The sequence below is a fragment of the Pseudonaja textilis genome, chromosome 5, assembly GCF_049901715.1.
Source record: "Pseudonaja textilis isolate UNSWEBS1 chromosome 5, rPseTex1.2, whole genome shotgun sequence".
Classification (NCBI taxonomy): Eukaryota; Metazoa; Chordata; class Lepidosauria; order Squamata; family Elapidae; genus Pseudonaja; species Pseudonaja textilis.
Genome location: NC_141994.1, coordinates 18,194,037 through 18,212,748, shown reverse-complemented (window position 1 = coordinate 18,212,748; position 18,712 = coordinate 18,194,037). Strand labels below are relative to the sequence as shown.

Genomic DNA, 18,712 nt, shown 5'->3' with positions numbered 1-18,712 from the left:
GGGGGGTTTACAATATCAGTATATTGTTCCCAACAATCTGGGTCCTCATTTTACTGACCTCAGAAGGATGGGAGGCTGAATCAACCTTGAGCCCCTGTCAGGATTGAACTCCAGACTGTGGGCAGAGTTAGCCAGCAGTGCTGCACTCTAACCACTGGATCACCAGGGCTCCCACACAACGCATTGTCTTTGGGGATTATCCTTAGGTTTGTCATCTCCCCACCTTCTCTAAGGATTCTTTCTTTCTTTCTTTCTTTCTTTCTTTCTTTCTTTCTTTCTTTCTTTCTTTCTTTCTTTCTTTTTTTGTAAAGTCAGATAGGTTGAGAGAAAGTTATGCAAGGTAGGATTCTGAATTTCTCCACCCAGCTGATGACTTCACTCCGCAGTTATCCATATCATGGTATTAGAGTTAAGCAGAAACGTCCTTTGAGCAAAACCCATTTGCCAGAGTGAAACAGAGCTCTGCTCTAACGTTGGAAATGAACGCAAAGGTTTGGAAGAAGCAACATGGTTCAGACTGCAAGCAATCTGCTCCTTTGGGTTACTGAGGAAAGAGAAACGTTGCACGTTAAGTTTCCTAGACTCGCTCTCTGGTTTTGCTTGATGATCTCTGGGGACCAGCCGCAGTTCCAAAGCGGGGCGCTACTTACCGCTGCTGAACTGGATATATGATGTCGGAGACTTCAAGGCTTTGTTGGTGAGGTCCCAGAGATCATCAAGCAAGGTCCCAGAGGGTTTGGAGTGTCTTCTGTCTTCACTTGAACCTTATCAAAAGGGGTTGCTTAGCAGGGTGGAAAGGTTGATATTCAGACCACAAGCCCATAACTTCAGCATCCATCTCAAACTATATATTTTTTGTTGATTTAATTAGAGGTTTCATATACGGCTACACCCATGTTTCTAATATTTCACAGATTGGGTCCAAAATCCAGCTGCCTGACTGGAACACTCAGACGGTTTCCTCATCTTCGCATTGCAAACTTTCACCTCTCAGACACAATTCCCACCCTTTTCTGGAAGGGCTCCAGTTTTCAGAAAGCTCAGGCCTTACAGAAGGGGGGGGGGGCGAAGAGTTAAATCTGAAACTCTGACTTGGAAAGAGATCTTTTATTTGGCGTTTAATTTCTGGGTTAAGGATGATCACACTGAACAAGGATCCAGATGCCAGTAGTAGAATTCCTTCATCAGTTGCAAAGGAGAATAGCTCCATTATTCCAGGAGAAAGGCTGAACATCATCCAGACTTGGATAACATCAAGGAAGCAATCGGAGATAATATTCTGTGGAAATATGAATAAATAAATATCAATACAATAAATAAATAAATAAATAAATATTAAATATAAATAACATATTAATCTGGTGCTTTGATAGTGATCAAGAGCAAACTATTCATATGTAGATCAAGACAGCGAAGTATTTTCCAGTTTTTGATTTCACAAAAGTAATTGCAAGTTAATTTTAGAAAGTTGCGTATCCATCATTCTGTTCTCTCTCTCAAGGCAATCAGGGTAATATCAATGGTGGGATTCAAAACTTTTTTACTACCAGTTCTGTGGACATGGCAGAGGAAGGTTACTGCAAAATCTCCATTCCCTCCCCACCTCACTAACCTGTTTTCCAGCTCTGTTCTCCTGTGCAGGGCAACCAAAGAAGACCCAACCGATCAGCTGGGACTCAATGGGAGGCAGAGAATAGATGGGGTTGGTGGGGCCAGTCAGAGGTGGTATTTGCCGGTTCTCCAAACTACTCAAAATTTCTGCTACCAGTTCTCCAGAACTGGTCAGAACCTGCTGAATACCCACCTCTGGGTAATATAAAGCAAGTAAGCAGTGGAACACAGCGGTATGTCCTGAACATCCCTGAACATTTCTCTCTAGTGAATCTAACTAGTCAAACTGAAACTGACTGGGAGAAGGGTTTCTGGCCTCATGCCTGTATCTAACTGGCTCTCGGAGAGTATATTAGCCTTCTTCAAATACCTTGAAAAGGTGATGTATTGTTAGTCTTCTCAGATCAAATAGGAAACTCAACTAGATGAACTAATTCTACTTTATTGTAAGGCTACATTTAACCAAATCCTGCAAGTCTTTTACAACCCGAGGATTTAGGAAGGTCCTTTCTGAGTTTCTTTCTCTGCCTGTTATGAAGCTGTGGACTATATTCTCTCTTATAGATCCCTAGGAGGGAATGCTCTTTATCCGACAAGGTTGGGGGGAAATTCTGCAAGAGCATCACAATTTTTGGGGAGGAGGTAGTACATACTAGCGAGAAGCCTACAATAAGAGACTTCCCAGTCCTGAGCTGGATAGGGGAGGGAAGAAGAGGTTTAGGATAGTCACACCCTAGAATCTCTCAGTATGCATCTTGTAGGTTAGAATGGTATAACTTTAGTCTGGCATGATTCTGTCTATTACGTGTAAGCAAATAAAGGAATAGACTTGATAGGATTTTGCCATGTCATCCTTGGGCTTGGCCCTGTTAGTAGGCAATGCTAAACAGCCCTTCCCAGCCTTCATTGCTGCCCTCAAACAACTCAAATCCGAGTTTTAGGTCTACGCAAGTACAGTCGGTTCAGCAAGCTGACTGAAAATGGGATTGATCAGGTCTCCAAAACTGAACAGCTTTCCAAAGCCCCCCAATCGAATTGGGCAAGATAAGCTTTGAGCAAAAGATCTTCAAACTTCTTTCACAAGGGCCTTTTTCTAAATTGCATCAAACTGATCTCATCTGCCCATTTGGAAGTTTCATATTGAACTGAATAAAAAAGATGGTTGGATTCAATTTTTTTCTTAATTTATGGAAGCTTCCTCACCACTATCGCCAGCCCATAAGTTGGGCCAGTTTCAGGTAAGTGGATATCATAACTAATAGTGTAAGGCAGGTTTTTTCCACCTTTGGCCACTTGGAAGTTCTAAGAACGTCAACTCTCAAGATTTCTCTTCATCTCCCAGAGTTGAAGTCCACCCATCTTAAAGAAACACTGGTACAAGAATGAATGCTATGTGTGCTCCTAAAATGTGCAATTTTTCAAGATGTCCAAGGACTGAGTTTCTCGTGATCTTCCAGCTGATTTTTCCCCCCTCCCTTTTTTTTCTACGTTGTCCCCACAGGAAGCAAAGAAGCTGCCTTCACCTATGCCATCACTGCCGCTGGCGTCGCCCACGCAATCACGGCTGCCTGCAGCCAGGGGAACCTCAGCAGTTGTGGTTGTGACAGAGAGAAACAAGGTTATTACAACCAGGAGGAAGGGTGGAAGTGGGGAGGCTGTTCTGCCGATATCAGATACGGCATCGACTTCTCCAAAAGGTTTGTTGATGCCAGAGAAATCCGAAAGAGCGCTCGGAGGCTGATGAATCTGCACAACAATGAAGCCGGAAGAAAGGTATATTACACAGGAGAAGGGTGATATGGTTTGAGGGAGGGGAGGTCCAGGGATTGCCAAATTGGGAACACACATCTGGACAGTACGATTGCAGCTTGTACATGGATGGTTATGGACTGAATGATGTTCTGCTTGAGCAAAACAAGATAAAAAGGTTTTGTTGTGAGGAAATGAAAAAGGTCTCAGGGGCAAAGTAGATTTTCATAGGGAAGGATAGGTGTGCTCACACAGGGGGCAGGATTCAAATTTTTTAACAACCGGTTCTGTGGGCATGGCTAGCTGGGTATGGCTGTTTTTTCTTCTTCTTCTTCTTCTTCTTCTTCTTCTTCTTCCTCCTCCTCCTCCTCCTCCTCCTCCTCCTCCTCCTCCTCCTCCTCCTCCTCCTCCTCCTCCTCCTCCTCCTCCTCTCCTCTTCTTCTTCTTCTTCTTCTTCTTCTTCTTCTTCTTCTTCTTCTTCTTCTTCTTCTTCTTCTTCTTCTTCTTCTTCTTCTTCTTCTTCTTCTTCTTCTTCATTGTCCTCCTCCTCCTCTTCCTCCCCTCTTCCTCTTCCTTTTCTTCTTTCAGCACCTCCCCTCCATTTTTTTTGCCTCCTGGGCCTCCTTTTTTTGCCTCCGGGGGGGGCATTTTTGCTCCCAGAAGGCTCCTTGGGGCTCAGGAAGGCCAAAAACAGAGCACAGATGGGGGTGCAGCACTGCCCTGCACGCCCCTTTTTGCCTCCTGGGCCTCAGGGAAGCCTCCTGGGTGAAGCAGTAAGACAGTGAGGGGGATCCCAGCACAGCTGATCATCAGAATAGCTGATCATCGGGAGGGAAAAAAAAGAAATACCTTAAGAAGTGACTGGGTGGGGGAGAATGCAGTCAGCAATGTCGGGCATGTGTGTGATGTCGCGCATGTGCGAAAAGGACTGGGTGCGGAGGGGAGGGGTGGGCAGAGAGGGGCGGGACCAGCCAGGGGCATGATTTGCCAGTTCTCCAAACTGTGCAGAATCATAACAACCGATTCTATAGAACCGGTCCGAACCGGTAGAATACCACCCCTGTGCCCTGACGTGTGTGAGAGATACAGACAATGAGGCATTGGGAAGACTAAGGAAAGAAAGTGGTTGAGATGCTGGCAGTGGTGTGGATACTTTCCAACAGCTGGGGAGCAGCTTGCAAAGAAGCTGCACAGATCTTGAAAAGGATGCAGCTGCGTTAACACTTTGAGAACACCTTTGGCTCATGCATACAGGAACGTCATCCAGGTAAATACATGCCAGTTGCCAAGCACCCAAATTTTGATTACATGACTGTGGGGTATGTGTGAGGCCCAGATGTAAGTCACTTTTTTTTCACTGCCCTTGTAACTTCAAACTGTTGCTAAATGAATGATTGTACTAAGTTTGCTTATAACATTCTTGAATCTAAAAGACCTGGGAGTGCTTGACACTGACTTTTACAGGACTGAAGATGGAAAATCTGGAAATAGAGGGAGTCCTCAACTTACAACAGTTCATTTAGTGACCGTTCGAAGTGACAACCGCTCTGAAAAAAGGGACTTAACGACCGTTTTTCACAATTACGACCATTTTTGCAGCATTCCCCGTGGTCACGTGATTTACATTCCCGAGGTTTGACAACTAGTTCATATTTACGACGGTTGTAGTATCCTGGAGGTTAAGTGACCATCTTTGGCGACTTTCCAACAAGCAAAGTCAACGGCGGAAGCTAGATTCCCTTAACCTCCCTGTGACTCATTGAACAACTGTAGGGATTCACTTAACGAACGTGGCAAGGAAAGTCATAAAACGGAACCCAACTCACTTTCTTCCTCAGCAGCATAAATCCTGGGCTCAATTTTGGTCATAAGCAGGGGTGGGATTCTGCCGGTTTGGACCGGTTTGGGTGAACCCCGAGCTCTGAAGATCAGCTGGGAGCGAACCGGTTCGCTCCAACGATCGTGTGGGCTCACCCACCTGTCCCTGTGCTGTACTGACCTTTATCATCCCAGCTGATCAGCATGGAAGAGCGGAGTGCCACTCCTCAGCTGAGTTAACTAACCCAAAGTAACATAGCAGGTAAGGATTTTTGCAGTGCGGTTCACACATGTACAGTGTGCACGTCAGGTGCGTGCACGCACATCAGGTGCAATCACCAAACAGGTTGTTATTACCGGCAGCATCCCACTCCTGGTCATAAGTCGAGGACTACCTGTATTTACCTGAATAGCCTAGTATTGCTCAGTTCAAGGCCATGTCAGTGGTTTTGCTTCTGTAGAAAAAAACAGACTCAGGAGCTTTTGATTGAACCCAACAATTTTAAACATTTTTCTGTCTATTAACTGGATAAAAGTAGCTTGGGGTTTTGTTTCAGCCAGCATCTGGTTTGAAAATGAATATCTCCACCAGGAAAAAAATACAAAACTAGGGGGTGCCAGCCAAAGCTAACACGTGCAGAATGTTATTACTGGTTTTATACATTGTATTCTTAGGGTATCTCAAAATTATACAACGCTCGATGCCTAATTTCATAGGGAAGCAACAGGCTGGGATGCATCCTGCCTTGATACGGTATCCCCTAAATGAAAGGGAAACGTATTGTGACTGTTCCACGAGATGTGAGGGATGGAAGGAGGGGTTTTATGACGCTCTTGTTTCAACATCAGCTTTCACAAGGGGAGAGCTGCACAACTTTTTATTTTTTATTTTAAGCCTACTGAAAGAGGAAAGGTTCTGGAAGTCAGAAACTGGCCCAGAGTTCAGGATTTGGCTTCCAGTGAAGCTCCAAAGTCCAGAAAAGTTAATTTTTATGCTTATGGATCTTCAAAGACATTTTAAAACATCTGTCTTAAATGAGTCAAATTCTAAAAATCTTCATGGTCTATACAATGTAAACATTTATTCATTGTTGGCAAACTATAACTGAAGGCATTCCCAGCTACTGTATGGTCTGACAGCACTTTAATTCTCCATAACACAAAGTGAAAAAGAAAATAGTTATAAATACATAATATTTATTCAGTATGCTCGGCATAACAAGTTGCATACAGGTAATCCTCAATGTATAAGTGCAACTGAGCCCAAAATTTATGTTGTTCAGTGAAAATTCTCAAAAAGATTCTCAAAGGTCCATCTCATCCTGGGCACCCTTTTTTGCAGGATAATAAAAACAAAGGCAAATAGGCTGAAAAACAGCTTCTATCCCAGGGCAGTAGCTCTTTTGAATTCTGCTATAGAGTGCAATATGAATGAAATTTCAGGGGTTTTCAGTTCAATGTGTGGAGTGTGAAGGATGTGTGTTTGTGTTTATTTTCATGGTCATGATGTGCACTGAAGATGGTGTTTGATTTCGTTGTACGAGGTAAAATGACAATAAACTAAACTAAACTAAACTAAAAGGGCCCAGCAGAGATAATACTACCTGAAGCTTCTCAGGAAATAACAACTGCACGAAAAACTGCTGGTGACCTTCTACCGCTGCAACATAAAGAGTATTTTAACTTACTGCACCTCTGTATGGTTTGCCAATTGCACAGTGGCAGATAGGAAAGCACTCCAGAGAGTTAACGTCATTGCCCAGAGAATCATGGGTTGCCCTCTCCCCTCTTTGGAAGAGCTTTATAGCTCCCGCTGCCTTAAGAAAGTTCAAAACATTCTTATTAAAGATCCATCTCATCCTGGGCATGTGTGTTTGTGTTTATTTTCATGGTCATGATGTGCACTGAAGATGATGTTTGATTTCATTGTACGAGGTGCAATGACAATAAAGTAAACTAAAAACTAAACTAAAGTAAATTTGTTAAGTGAGTTTTGCCCCATTTTACAGTCTTTCTTAACACTGTTGTTAAGCAAATCTGGCTTCCCCATTGACTTTGTTTGTCAGAAGGTCGCAAAAAGGAATCACACGGCCCCAAGAGGCTGCAACAGGTCATAAGTTGAATGTTGATCACATGATCATGGGGATGCTGCAAAAATGGCCATGTCACTTTTGTCAGTGGCGTCATAACTTTGAACGGTCACCGAATGAACTGTTGTAAATCGAGGACTACCTCTATTAAAGTTCTCAGTGTCTTGAAAAGCAACATAAAACTTGAAGGCCCCAGAGTCCTAGAAAGGAGAACGTTTAGCCTTCAAATCTCTTTAGATCCTGTGTGAGGTGTAATCGCCTTGCCGTGTCTGTTTCCCAAGGAAGACATTGATTGAGTTGAATTCGGAGGCCACTAACTTTTCCAGTGTGCCATATCTATGTTTCCTGGGAAATTACATGGGAAAAACCCATAATGGAAATGTCATGCCACTATCGGAGTCTGAATCCAAGGAGGAAGATGAACAGCTGACGGAGCGGGACAGGGGTGGGATACTACTGGTTCAGCCTGGTTCCATAGAACCTGTAGCTGCAAAGAGCAGCTGACACCAAACCAGTTCGCTGTTTGGCCCACCTGCCCGCCCGGGCTCTAGGCTGTCCTTTATTCCCTTCTTTTCCCTCCTCAGCTGCTTTGCGCAGCACAGCTGAGGTTGAAAAAGCAGGAAACGAGGATTTTCAAATGTTGCGCACCCGAGCACAGCGCTTGTCAGCTGTCCAGGCAGCACAGCTGATGATTTCTTGCAAACGCTGCACACACAATTGTCCCCAGTTTGGAGAACCGGCAAATCACTCCACTGACTGGCCCCGCCCCTCCCCGCCCTCTCACTCTTTACCTGGCATGTGAGCCATCCAACTTGCTTGGTTTGGTAAGTTGCTATTTTACCTTTTTTTTCCCCTGACCATCAGCTGTTCTGCTCTGCTGGGAGATTTAGATTAGCTAGAAAACAGGAAATCCTTGGATTTCTTGCTTTCTAGCTAATCTAAAAACAGAGCTGAACCTTCCTTAGGACTGAAGCTTTTCAGTGCAGACTCAGGTAGCCAATTGCAGATAGATAGATCTCTAAATTAATCTGTGATTCTGTGAGCATAAGCGCACCAAAGTGCCTACTATCCCTGTCCTATTGTGTGTGTTTTTCTTATACGTACTCATTTCTTGTATTCATAACTATGTTTATCCTTATACCTATTATCTTGTAACCAAATGACAAATCAAATAAATAAATCCTCTGAGTTTTCTAGGAATAACTGAACATTGAAGCCTGTGAGATGGACTCATCCTCCAATTGGGACTCCCAGCCAAACGTTTTGGTCCTTTAAAAGATCCTTTCCAGATTTTCCTCCCAGTCCAAATTGGGAATGTTAAATCCTCCAACTCTGGGTCATTTTGGACAAGTTGGTTGCAACCCTTCATTTACTTTTCCTGTTCTTGGTTTCTTTCTCTCTTTTTGCCATGAACAAGGCCTGGGAAGTGGCACAGGCTCTTGTCATCATGGCCATCTCTCTCTTAACACACACACACACACACACACACACACACACACACACCCCTAGTGCCATTGCAGCATTAAATTTTGGCTGTGTTGATCTGGCCTAATAAGGAATTCAGGTGCTGGGGAATGAAGGCTTGTTAACCTAAATATCTTGAGACAAGAGAAGGAATTCCAGGTTAGCAGAAATAGAGAACATTGAGGAAACAAAAAGGAAAAAAATGGGGGTGTGGGGGGGGAACCCACCATAAAAGAACCAGGCATCCATAGGAGGGTTGAAAATAAGGCAAGGAGAAGGTGGCAGCCAAAGCTCTTCCCCTTTCCTGTGTTCTGTATTAACATACTCCAAAAGGTAAATTCTGATTGGTCCACACGAACTGCATTCTGATTGGCTTACTTGGAATCGACCGCGGTTGGCCGAGCCGATCGCGGGAGATTCAAAGTACTGTCATTGGCCGACGAGCCGCGAGCAATCCCTATATGAAGGGCTGCCGCGGCTCCAAGATCTTGTGCAGATCTTAACATAAACTAAAGAGCTTGAAGTGCACTGGTCTCGCGTCTCTGACTGGAACCAATCTACCCGATCTAACATCCTGCATCTGAATGGAGACGTTCTCCTTGGAGAAAAATCCCGGAGGAGCTTCAAAATAATCGGATTTGCTCCCTTGTCAGATGCCGTCCGTGGCTTGATTAGTATGGTCTCCCTTCAGTGCTGGGAAGTAATCTGTCTCGTAGATCTACCAATCTCTCCTATGGGAAACAGATATGTGCAGTTCATCCATCATCGGAGAGGATTTAATGCCAGCTCATCGCTGAAATCTGTGCTCAGAGCTTCTTGGCCTCTTCTCCCAATCCAGAAGTCTCACATATTCAAATATTGTGCCAGAAAAGTGTGGAAAGAGCAATATAACATGGAAGAGAGGGAGGCAGTGGTGGGATTCAATTTTTTTTTTTTTACTACCGGTTCTGTGGGCGTGGCTTGGTGGGCGTGGCAGGGGAAGGATACTGTAAAATCTCCAGTCAGAGGTGGGATTCGCTGGTTCTCTGACCTACTCAAAATTTTCACTACTGGTTCTCCAGAACTGGTCAGAACCGGCTGAAGACCACCTCTGGGAGGGAAGGGAGGAGGAAGGGAAGGGAAAGGAAAGGAAGGAAAGGGAGGGAGGGAGATAAGGAGAGGAAGAGAAGAGAAGAGAAGGGAAAGGGAAGAAGGCAGGCCATGCATTTCAATCTATCCAATTAAACCTTTCCAAAATGAGCACTTACTTAATCTATTTAATAATCACACTGCGTGGAAACAATATTATTGAATTCGTGGTTACACATTACAGTGATGGTTGTGGACTGTGCATGTAGTTCAAACTGGTGCCTTGCCATAGTTGCCCATAGCAACCGACTCTGTCTGGGGCATTCCTGATGAGGGTGATGCCATTGGTGAGCTCTGCAAAGGGGACGGGAAATGCAGTAGATCCTTCTTGTCAGGTTTATTATTGCCTAAAATGACTTCAGAATGAACCCAAGCTCTTGCTTTGCGCCGGAGATTTCCTGTTGCACGTACTTCAGGGCAAGTCCAGGAATTGGTCCGATTGCTCCCCTTGGCTGCCAGGTTTGCTACTGCAAAATCCTGGGAAACAGAAGGGTGTCTTTCATGGGCTGCACTGCGTTCCCAACTGTTGAAAATGTGTACGGGGAGAAAAAATGTACATAACGGGGAAAATGCAACCAATAATCTTACAGTGAAACATAAACTTAGGCCAATGTGGGCATCATGAATCAACCGGCGTTGGGAGTAGAATGCTTGGACTGACATTCTGAATGTAGTAACATAGAATATAGAAGGAGAATATAGATTTCCCCTCTCCTCTCCTCCCCTCCTCTTTCCCATCTCCCCTCCCTCCCCTCCCCTTCCCCTTTCCTCTTCTCCTTTCCTCTCTTTCTCCTCTCCTCCTTCCCCTTTCCCTTCTCCTCTCCTCCCCCTCTCCTCTCTTCCCCCTTCTCCTATCTCCTCTCCTTCCCTTCTCTCTTTTCCTTTTCCCTCTCTCCTCCCCTCTTTCCCATCTCCCTCCCTCTCCTCTCCTCTCCTCTCTTCCCCTTCTCCTATCTCCTCTCCTTCCCTTCTCTCTTTTCCTTTTCCCTCTCTCCTCCCTCCTCTTTCCCATCTCCCTCCCTCTCCTCTCCTCTCTTCCCCTTCTCCTATCTCCTCTCCTTCCCTTCTCTCTTTCCTTTCCTCTCTCCTCCTCCTCTTTCCCATCTCCCTCCCACTCCCTCCTCTCTTCCCCTTCTCCTTCTCCTCTCCTCCTCTCTTTCCTTTTCCCTCTCTCCCCTCCTTTCCCATCTCCCCTCCTTCCTCTTCCCCTTCCCATCTCTCTCTCCTTCCTTCTCTTTCCTTTCCCTCTCTCCTCCCCTTCCCCCCTCTTCTCTTCCTTCTCTTCCCTCTCTGTCTCCTCCTCCCCTCCCTTCCCCTCTCCTCCTACTTCCTTTCTCCTTTTCCCCTCCTCTCTTCTCCTTTCCCTCTCTCTCCTCTCCTCCCACTTCCCCTTCTTCTCACCCCGCTCCTCTCCTCCCCTCCTCTCCTCAATAAATAAATTGCATTGATAGGCTCAGGATCCATGAGAAGCTAATAAAATACTAGGCTATATTCCTTCCAGCTAAGAAGAAGGAATCTTGTTTAATTTCCATGGGTTTTAATGAGAAAATGATACAAGCCTATTCTCCAAATGAAATCGGCGGGATTTAAAATTGGTGGCTTCTTGACAGATCGCGCCACTAATATTTATAGAGGTTTTGTAACGTTTCATGAACTCTGAAGGCCCAACATTTAATATCCCCCCCAAGCAGAAGGAAAGCTGTAGCCTGTTGCTGTTATTTTGTTCTCCCTGTTTGCCTGCACAGGTGCTTGAAGGACGGATGAAACTGGAGTGCAAATGCCATGGCGTTTCTGGTTCCTGCACCACGAAGACTTGTTGGACTACACTCCCCAAATTCCGAGAGATTGGATATATTTTAAAAGAGAAATACAATGCTGCGGTGCAAGTGGAAGTGGTCCGGGCCAGCCGGCTTCGGCAACCGACCTTCCTGAAGATCAAACAGATCAAAAGCTACCAGAAGCCGATGGAGACCGATTTGGTCTACATCGACAAGTCACCGAATTACTGTGAAGAAGATGCTTCCACGGGGAGCGTGGGGACCCAGGGCAGGCTCTGCAACCGTACGTCCCTCGGGGCAGACGGCTGTGGCATGATGTGCTGCGGAAGGGGCTACAACACTCACCAGTACACCAAGGTGTGGCAGTGCAACTGCAAGTTCCACTGGTGCTGCTTTGTGAAATGCAACACCTGCAGTGAACGGACAGAAGTGTTCACTTGCAAGTAACCTTCAGATGGAGCAAACCTGAACGTGGACATAAAGCACCAACTTGGTAGTGTGGAACGAAATAACTACAGCATCATTTTGCACATTTTTCTTTCTTTCTTTTCCTTTTTTTGGGTGGGTGGGTGGGAAGGGCGGGGTAGAACCAATCTCTTTGTTTCTTACTAACACAGTTGGAAGAGCAATGCGTAATCTGTTGGCTAGAGTTGCTTTGATTCCATTAGTCCAAGGCAGTGGTCGCCAACCAGTGGGCCAGGGACCACTGGTGGTCTGTGAAAAAAATTTGGTGGTCTGCAGAGAAATGTCCCTCCCCAAGCACTCCCCCCAAAGCAATCAATTCAGGCTGCACAGGAACACAAGGCTGTGTTGCCCACATGGCACACCCACCCACTGGCCCCCACCCTTCGGCCGAACGCAAACCTTACCTTGAGTAGAGCCACATGAGCTGGAACCGGAAGGTAAGACCAATGGCGGGGGAGGGAAATCCGCCCCGGGGTGGCTTGCTGACGTTGGTAGGAAAGTCAGTCCCATATTCCAGAGCTGCCATAGTCACAGGACTGGCCCTTTGGTCATCCCGGAGCTGTTCCTCAGTCCGTGGCAGGCCAGTGCACCCAAATGGAGGAGCAGCTGCTCCGGGATAACCAAAGGGCCAGTCCTGTGACTACTGCAGCTCTGGAATATGGGACCGACTTTCCCACCAATGTCAGCAAGCCGTTAATCAAAATTCATATTAGCGGTCCATGGGATTTAAAATTATGAGTTTGGTGGTCCCTGAGGTCCAAAAGGTTGGCGACCCCTGGTCCAAGGGACCCGCGGGATGGGATGATGGAACTAGAATGCTGTTATTCAAGGTGTACAATTTTTCCTTTTGATTCCTCCTCCCTTTGCCCACTGCAGTCTGAGGTGTTGTAGAGTTTTACTCTTAGATTAAGTCACACATACAATACAAATAGACACAGATTCCAGAAAGAGATTTTCAAATTCAGGTTGAGCATCAAGACGCCTGATGGAAACATTTTTTTTTTCTATTTTAAAAAAAAGGACAAAAGGAAGAAAGAGGAATTGAAATGTTAAGTACAAAACTAAGATTCCAACAGTGTTGCTTCAACATTTACTTCTGAAAAAGAAAGGGAATAAAGTAGGGGAAAAGGGCAGCGGCTAAGACAAATGAAATGCGGGGTTGGGAGGAACTTCGACGATGGATTTATAGACAAAATAAAAGAGGAAATTCTGACAGCTCCCAGTAACACTGGAACCTTTTGAATGGACATTTCAGCAGGAAAAAGAAAAAAAGATTCTCTTATTTATGTTTTTAATATTATCAAAACTCTCTAAGCACTAACGGGTAGCCATGTCTTTACTTTGAACTAAATGTAAAATTACTGGAGCTCTGACTTCTTTTATTTTCATTTTGGGTACTTGGTTCTCCCTGATGTTTTTCAATGCTACTGATTTCATGGCACTCCACTGTTAACCAGACTTCTGTCCCTGGGCCAGAGGATCGTTCAGGACAGAGGAAAAGCAAACTGACAGTGTAAAATGATGGTTGAAAAGCCAGGTGACTTGGCTTCTCCCTTGTTTTGCTATTGAAAGCTGGGGCAGAAATAGCAATCACACCACAGAATGGGGCAACTTGCTGTGGCCACCTCGCCGTTGGGACAAGTCACCACAGCCAACTCGCCATGAGACAACTTGCTGCGGGACAATTTAACAATTCATTTTAATTATTTAAAATAAAATTAAAAAACTATTTTAACTTTTGTCATTCACATTTCATGTTGTCCCTCCTTTTCTAATGGTTCTGTCCACTATTTCTGCAGGGTGGCGCAGTGGTTAGAGTGCTGTACTGCAGGCTACTTCTGCTGACTGCCAGCTGCCTGCAATTTGGCAGTTCAAATCCCACCAGGCTCAAGGTTGACTCAGCCTTCTATCCTTCCGAGGTCGGTAAAATGGGGACCCAAAATTGTTGGAGGCAATAGGCTGATTGTAAACTGCTTAGAGAGGGCTGTAAAAGCACTGTAAAGCAGTATATAAGCCTAACTGCTTATTAGTGTATCTTTTGTCCCGCAGTGAGTTGTCCTATGATGAGTTGGTCATGGCTAGTTGTCCCACAGCATGTTGGCTGAAGAAAGTTGGCCGGGGCAAGTTGTCTGTGGTGGGGTGGCTATAGTGAGTTGGCTATGGCAAGTTGGCCATGGCAAATTGTCAGAGACCCCCTCTTGCTGATGCTAGACAAAGACAAGCAAGGATAATATATCCACAAAGGTGAGAGGGCTTCAAAAAAGTCAAACAGCTCTTAAGATGGCAACCATGGTCCTGCGTCATCTTGATTTTCCTGGGGATACGTTAAGCCTTATACAAATTTTCTTGGCTTATTGGGATGTGTATTCAGATTCCTCCTTTCTTGCAAGTCCTCTCACTGTTTGTGTCATTTTTCTAGGTCTGTGTGGTCTCTCTGTTGAATGGGGCTTTGTATCAAACAATTACATGCGCTCAAATTTCTCTTACAATCTTCTGCAAAGCTCTGAGGGTCTTCGTAGATTATGGAGATGAATTAGGGAGGAAGGTTTTTGTATAACGGTTACTTAATACCAGAAACAAATCTAGGGTTTATCCGGCAATTGATGACACTTCAGTGGTGAGGGGAGAGAGAACTTCATTTCCTTTGTGGGCTGTGAATCACCAAATTTAGTGACTTCTAGAGATGAGGAATGACTCCATTGCACATTATGTTATGAGGATGATATAAGGGGTCAGAAACATCAAAATGGCAATGCAACTGCACGATTCGTGTCCTGCCCCTTTTCAATATGGGATACATTTCATCTAAAAAAGGCTCCAAGCTTCAATTATGTCATGGTAGCCACAAGACATTTTTGACCCATTCAGGTGCCCCGTTTCCCCAAAAACAAGAGCTATCCCAAAAATAAAACTTAGCTTGATTTTTCATGTACACCAACATAAGCCCTACTGCCCCCCAAAATAAGCCCTAGTTAAGACTCCACCCACTCTGGGGTGCACACAATGGGGCAAGGTGCACAGGTAAAAATTTAGCTAGGGTGGAGCTGCCCTTCTACTTACCTTCAGATAGTGAGGTGAGTTAATGGAAGACATCCCCTGGAAATAAGACCTGGTGCCTTTTTTGGTGGCAAAAAAATTATAAGACCTGGTCTTATTTTTGGAGAAACACGGTGTATATTTCCAACCTTCCATTTTGAAAATAGGGTCTGGTGCAAGATACACTCCTGACTATTTGCTTACACTCTTCTCACTAAATGCAAATTCAGTTTGGATTGTTTGATGGACAGCTACTCCCTTAATTTATCTGATTCTCTGGGGTCTTCCTGCCATCACATGCCTTGTGATTCTAATTATTCCTTTTTTCAGTCTCTGCCAGCAATCACAGTTGGTATGAACTAGGATGCAGAGCAGGTTCCTCCCGCCCCCCAACAATTGCATTACAAATATCCTCAAACTGTGGTGTAAAATCTACTGTAGTACTGAGGATGCAAGGGAAAAAAAACCTTCTCATTCATTCTCCTATGCCAACGTTTCTCAACTTCAGCAACTGAAGGTGAGTGGACTTCAACTCCCAGAATTCTGCCAGCCAGCTATTCTGGGGAATTCTGGCAGGGGGAATTCTGGGAGTTGAAGTCTACCCACTTTCAAGTTGCCGAGGTTTGAGAAACACTATCCCACCCAGTTCACTTCAAATTTCTTACAGAGAAACGCCCCTTATTTTTCTCCCCTATAAACCCCAATTCGACATTCAGTCGCAAGTCATCCGTTGTGCGGCTGAATTGCCAGTAACTCAGAGGAAAGGGGCGCTTTTTTTGCCGTGTTAGCATTATTCGGCAATGGCCTTTTCTTATTGTTTCATAATTTCCAGGTTTAGACAGGCTTTTTATTGGCTCTTTGGAAGAGATTACATGCTAACCCCATGCCAGGAAAGCAATGTAAACAACAGTTGTTGAAGCACATGTTGCAGCTGCCGATGACTCAGTCGCACAGTAGAACAAGCTAATACAAGGCCAGTGTATTAGTCTGAGTCATTTTTAGTGACACAATTAATCTAACTAACGTTGACAGCATTAAACCATCCTTTTGCTTCCCCATAGACCTCTTTGTATATTGCTTTTGTTTTTTCATTTTTAAGGCATTTTCCTAAAACAATACAGCAGCCGATACAGAGAGGGTGTGCTTGTAAACACGTACGTTCTCCTAGGCAAGGGATGGAACTGGTAGTCGAGCCTCAGTCTGCTACTACAAACTTGAAAGCGTGACATTAAATCACATTAAGTCTTAAGCAAGTAGCTGCTACTGAAACTTCCTGCCTGGCATGGATGTCTCCAAAGAGAGAAGATTAAAAAAAATCAAGAATAGTTGAAACCCCATTGTTTCTCTTACATGTGGGTGGGGAAAAAAAACAACAGGACTTCAACCACCCAGTTGCAGCTGCCATCTTGACTTATTTGACACACGCACCCCTGGAATAAGTTCAGGAAGTTGTGTTGGAATCACTCAATACAACACCTTGTGGCTTCAAAGGTGATGATGTGGTTTTGGTTTTCAACTTCCAAGAGTTGATAGGTGCAGATCGGTGCTTTCCAACAATTCACTTAGTTCTTTGTGAATGTACAGTTAGATAAGCCAACTATATTTATCTGATCTGGATAATTTTAATCCATTCTATCACCAGATTGATGGGATGTATGGCTCAGAGAGGGCATCTGGTAGGAGGTCATACACAATATAAACAAAGCAAGTGTGTTTATAGAACAAGGAGAGCTGACCTGGGGTCAAATCTTCCTCAAGTCCTTATCTGCCGCTCTCTGAATCTTCCAAAAGTGTTTACCAAATTTAATCTTATTCCAATTGTAATTCATTTTAATTACATATAAAGGTAATAGAAAATAGGGCAATTTTTGCTGGAGTGCAGCACCCAAGATTTCATTCAACACCACTGTTGCCATCTTGAGATAGATGGCTAATCTATCAAATTTCCAAAGTTACCAAATTTCACAAGGGAGTCTTAAAATTTTAGAATTGGAAGGGGGCCCTTGATACATCCAGCTGAGTGTTTTCAAACTTGGCAACTTTAAGATGTGTGGACTTCACCTCCCAGAATTCCCCAGCCAGCATGCTGAGCTTCAGTCCGTGGTCTCAAAGAGTAAACGGAAACTACAATAAAACATTAGTGAGAGAACATTTAGTGCATGACTGTGAGTGGCCATGATTTAAAGAATTATGGGGACCAGATTCACACAAAATGCTATGCCATAGTTTTTAAAACATTGGCTTCAATCATAGAACATCTTTGTCCAAGTCACAATTCATCCAGATTCTGAAATGATTTATTTTTAATGTAGGAAGCTTAATCATGATCATTAGTGACTGTATGATATAACAATCCTTGAGAATAATTAGCAGATCTAGAGGAGAAATGATAATATAAGTGTGCTGCACATTTGTTGAGAAGCAGGCCCATAAGAGTGTCATTTATGTAGTGACATCACAGAAAGGAAGATAATTGTACATTTGCCTGGAACACATCTATGCCTGTTGGTAAATATCTCTTAGATCAAACCATCATTTGCTATCCTTGATTTCATGCCACGTATTTATGTCACTCCTGTGTGGCAGAAGAGGCCAATGGAATTTTAGCATTCTCAGCTCATAATTCAACAATTTAAATATAAAATGTGAAGCCGTGTGATGCCCCCAAATGCAATTATGAGCGTTAGAACAAGCTCATGATTTTTGCAGTCATCAAATATGAAGCTTCATAAACTTTCTGTTCCAGAATATTTAATTGCATTTTATTAGCATCTAGCAAAAATATTCAAACAACAGATACAAAGACTGAAATCACAGCAAAAGCTGATCTCCAAGCATTTGGAAAATATTTCACTGTTAAGTGATAATTTTGTGAAGCAGAACACGCAATTACAAAATTCATCAAATTCTCACATGGGGAGCAAAGTCATTTTAGTTGGTAGAAATATATTTCCCTTTCTTTTTTTAGGCAGTGTGGTTGCTCAACTTTGGTGAAGATTGTCATAGCAATTTTAATTCTAGATTCAAAGGAGTTTACGCATAAAAATGTCAGCTCCATTTGTAGAGATACGGGATCTCTGATGATCTTTCAAAAATTCTGGAAATCCACTTATGAATTGGCGCCAACAGTTAGGGGTACTTGCAGGAAAGAGCCTCCAAAAGTTTTTTTTTTTTTAAAGGCTGGGGAGCAGCTTCAATAACGCATTTCCTGGCTCATTTGGCCACACTCTATTGACCCTACTATCTACAGCTCATTCACAGGTTCAATCCCAGGTCCTCTTAAGACATCAGTCCCCAACCCGAATCCCTGGTCCGTGGACCGGTACCATGCCAGAAACTGGGCCGTGTAACAGGGGTGAAATTCAATTTTTTTCCCCCATCGGCTCTGTGGGCATGGCTTGGTGGGCGTGGCTTGGTGGGACTCAATCTCTAAAAGGAAGAAGTGGATGGGCATGGGCGGGGCCAACCGATTCAAATCATCCCGACCACCTGTCCCGAGGTGGTGCGAGGTAGTTGGATTTCACCCCTGCTGTGCAAACAAGTGAAGCCCCATCCGTGGGATGCAGGCAGCAT

At 44.2% G+C, this 18,712-nt stretch overlaps 1 protein-coding gene across 2 annotated transcripts in view; it reads left to right on the top strand.

Moving 5' to 3' along the window:
• The window catches only part of WNT7B (Wnt family member 7B), a 145,391-nt gene extending 131,540 nt beyond the window's left edge, over window positions 1-13,851 (top strand). For both annotated transcript variants that reach the window (XM_026702426.2, XM_087934218.1), the window contains exons 3-4: window positions 3,113-3,384; window positions 11,606-13,851. In XM_026702426.2, the coding sequence (XP_026558211.1) occupies window positions 3,113-3,384; window positions 11,606-12,085 (752 nt within the window). In that variant the 3' untranslated portion in view covers window positions 12,086-13,851. The remainder of the gene's footprint in view (window positions 1-3,112; window positions 3,385-11,605) is intronic.
• The last annotated feature ends 4,861 nt before the right edge of the window (window positions 13,852-18,712 follow it).